At 61.6% G+C, this 651-nt stretch overlaps 1 protein-coding gene across 1 annotated transcript in view; it reads right to left on the reverse strand.

Annotated features, from left to right (window-relative positions):
* Positions 1 to 332, reverse strand: part of LOC104471341 (indoleamine 2,3-dioxygenase 2-like) — a gene marked incomplete at its 5' end in the record, with an annotated part of 5,233 nt that extends 4,901 nt beyond the window's left edge. Inside the window, one exon of the mRNA XM_010086658.1 lies at positions 223 to 332. Coding sequence (XP_010084960.1) covers positions 223 to 332 — 110 coding nt within the window. The remainder of the gene's footprint in view (positions 1 to 222) is intronic.
* Between the last annotated feature and the right edge of the window lie 319 nt (positions 333 to 651).

The raw sequence follows: 651 nt of genomic DNA on the forward strand, positions 1-651 counted from the left end.
CACCCCTGCAGCGTTTGCTGCAGATTTGCTGCTGCTGGTTTGTGAGCTGCTGCACCCGGGGATTATTTCTGTGCCAAGTCAGGCTCTGCTTTTGCCTGGCATCAGTCCTGACTGCACGAGTCCCTGCTGAGGACACGGCTGTGCTGGTGGTTTGCTTTTCCATGCGTTTTGCAGACCCTGCTCTGTCAGACCGCGGTTTGAGAGAGCTCCAGAGCCAGGAGAGATAACACAGGTACCTGGTGAACTTGTGAGCGGAGCCGACGGCTGGCGATCAGCTGGGGCAGATCGTGGGCAATCTCCATCCAGGGGCCATAGGGTGCCGGCAGCTCTGTCTGGGCAGGGAGAGGCGAGGGGGAGGCTGTTAATGCATCGGCTCCTGCGCACAGTGTCTGAGGCTCCTCTCTCCCCAGTTCCCGAGCAGCTCAGGACTGAGGTACGAGATGTGTCCGGGGTTAAATCTGGGATCAGCAGATCCAGCCCAGCCCTGGATAACGCTCTGGAGTCGAGGCTGGCAGAGAGACAACACCCAAACCCTCCTGCTCTGCTCCCCGCTCTGGCTGTAACGCAGGAGAGCTGCGGGGGCCGGGGAGAAACAGGAACCAGGGGAGCGATGGCAGCCGGGGGACATGGGAGGGCTGTGGGGAGCCGGGC

This window comes from Pterocles gutturalis, unplaced genomic scaffold (assembly GCF_000699245.1).
Source record: "Pterocles gutturalis isolate BGI_N339 unplaced genomic scaffold, ASM69924v1 scaffold14736, whole genome shotgun sequence".
Lineage (NCBI taxonomy): Eukaryota > Metazoa > Chordata > Aves > Pterocliformes > Pteroclidae > Pterocles > Pterocles gutturalis.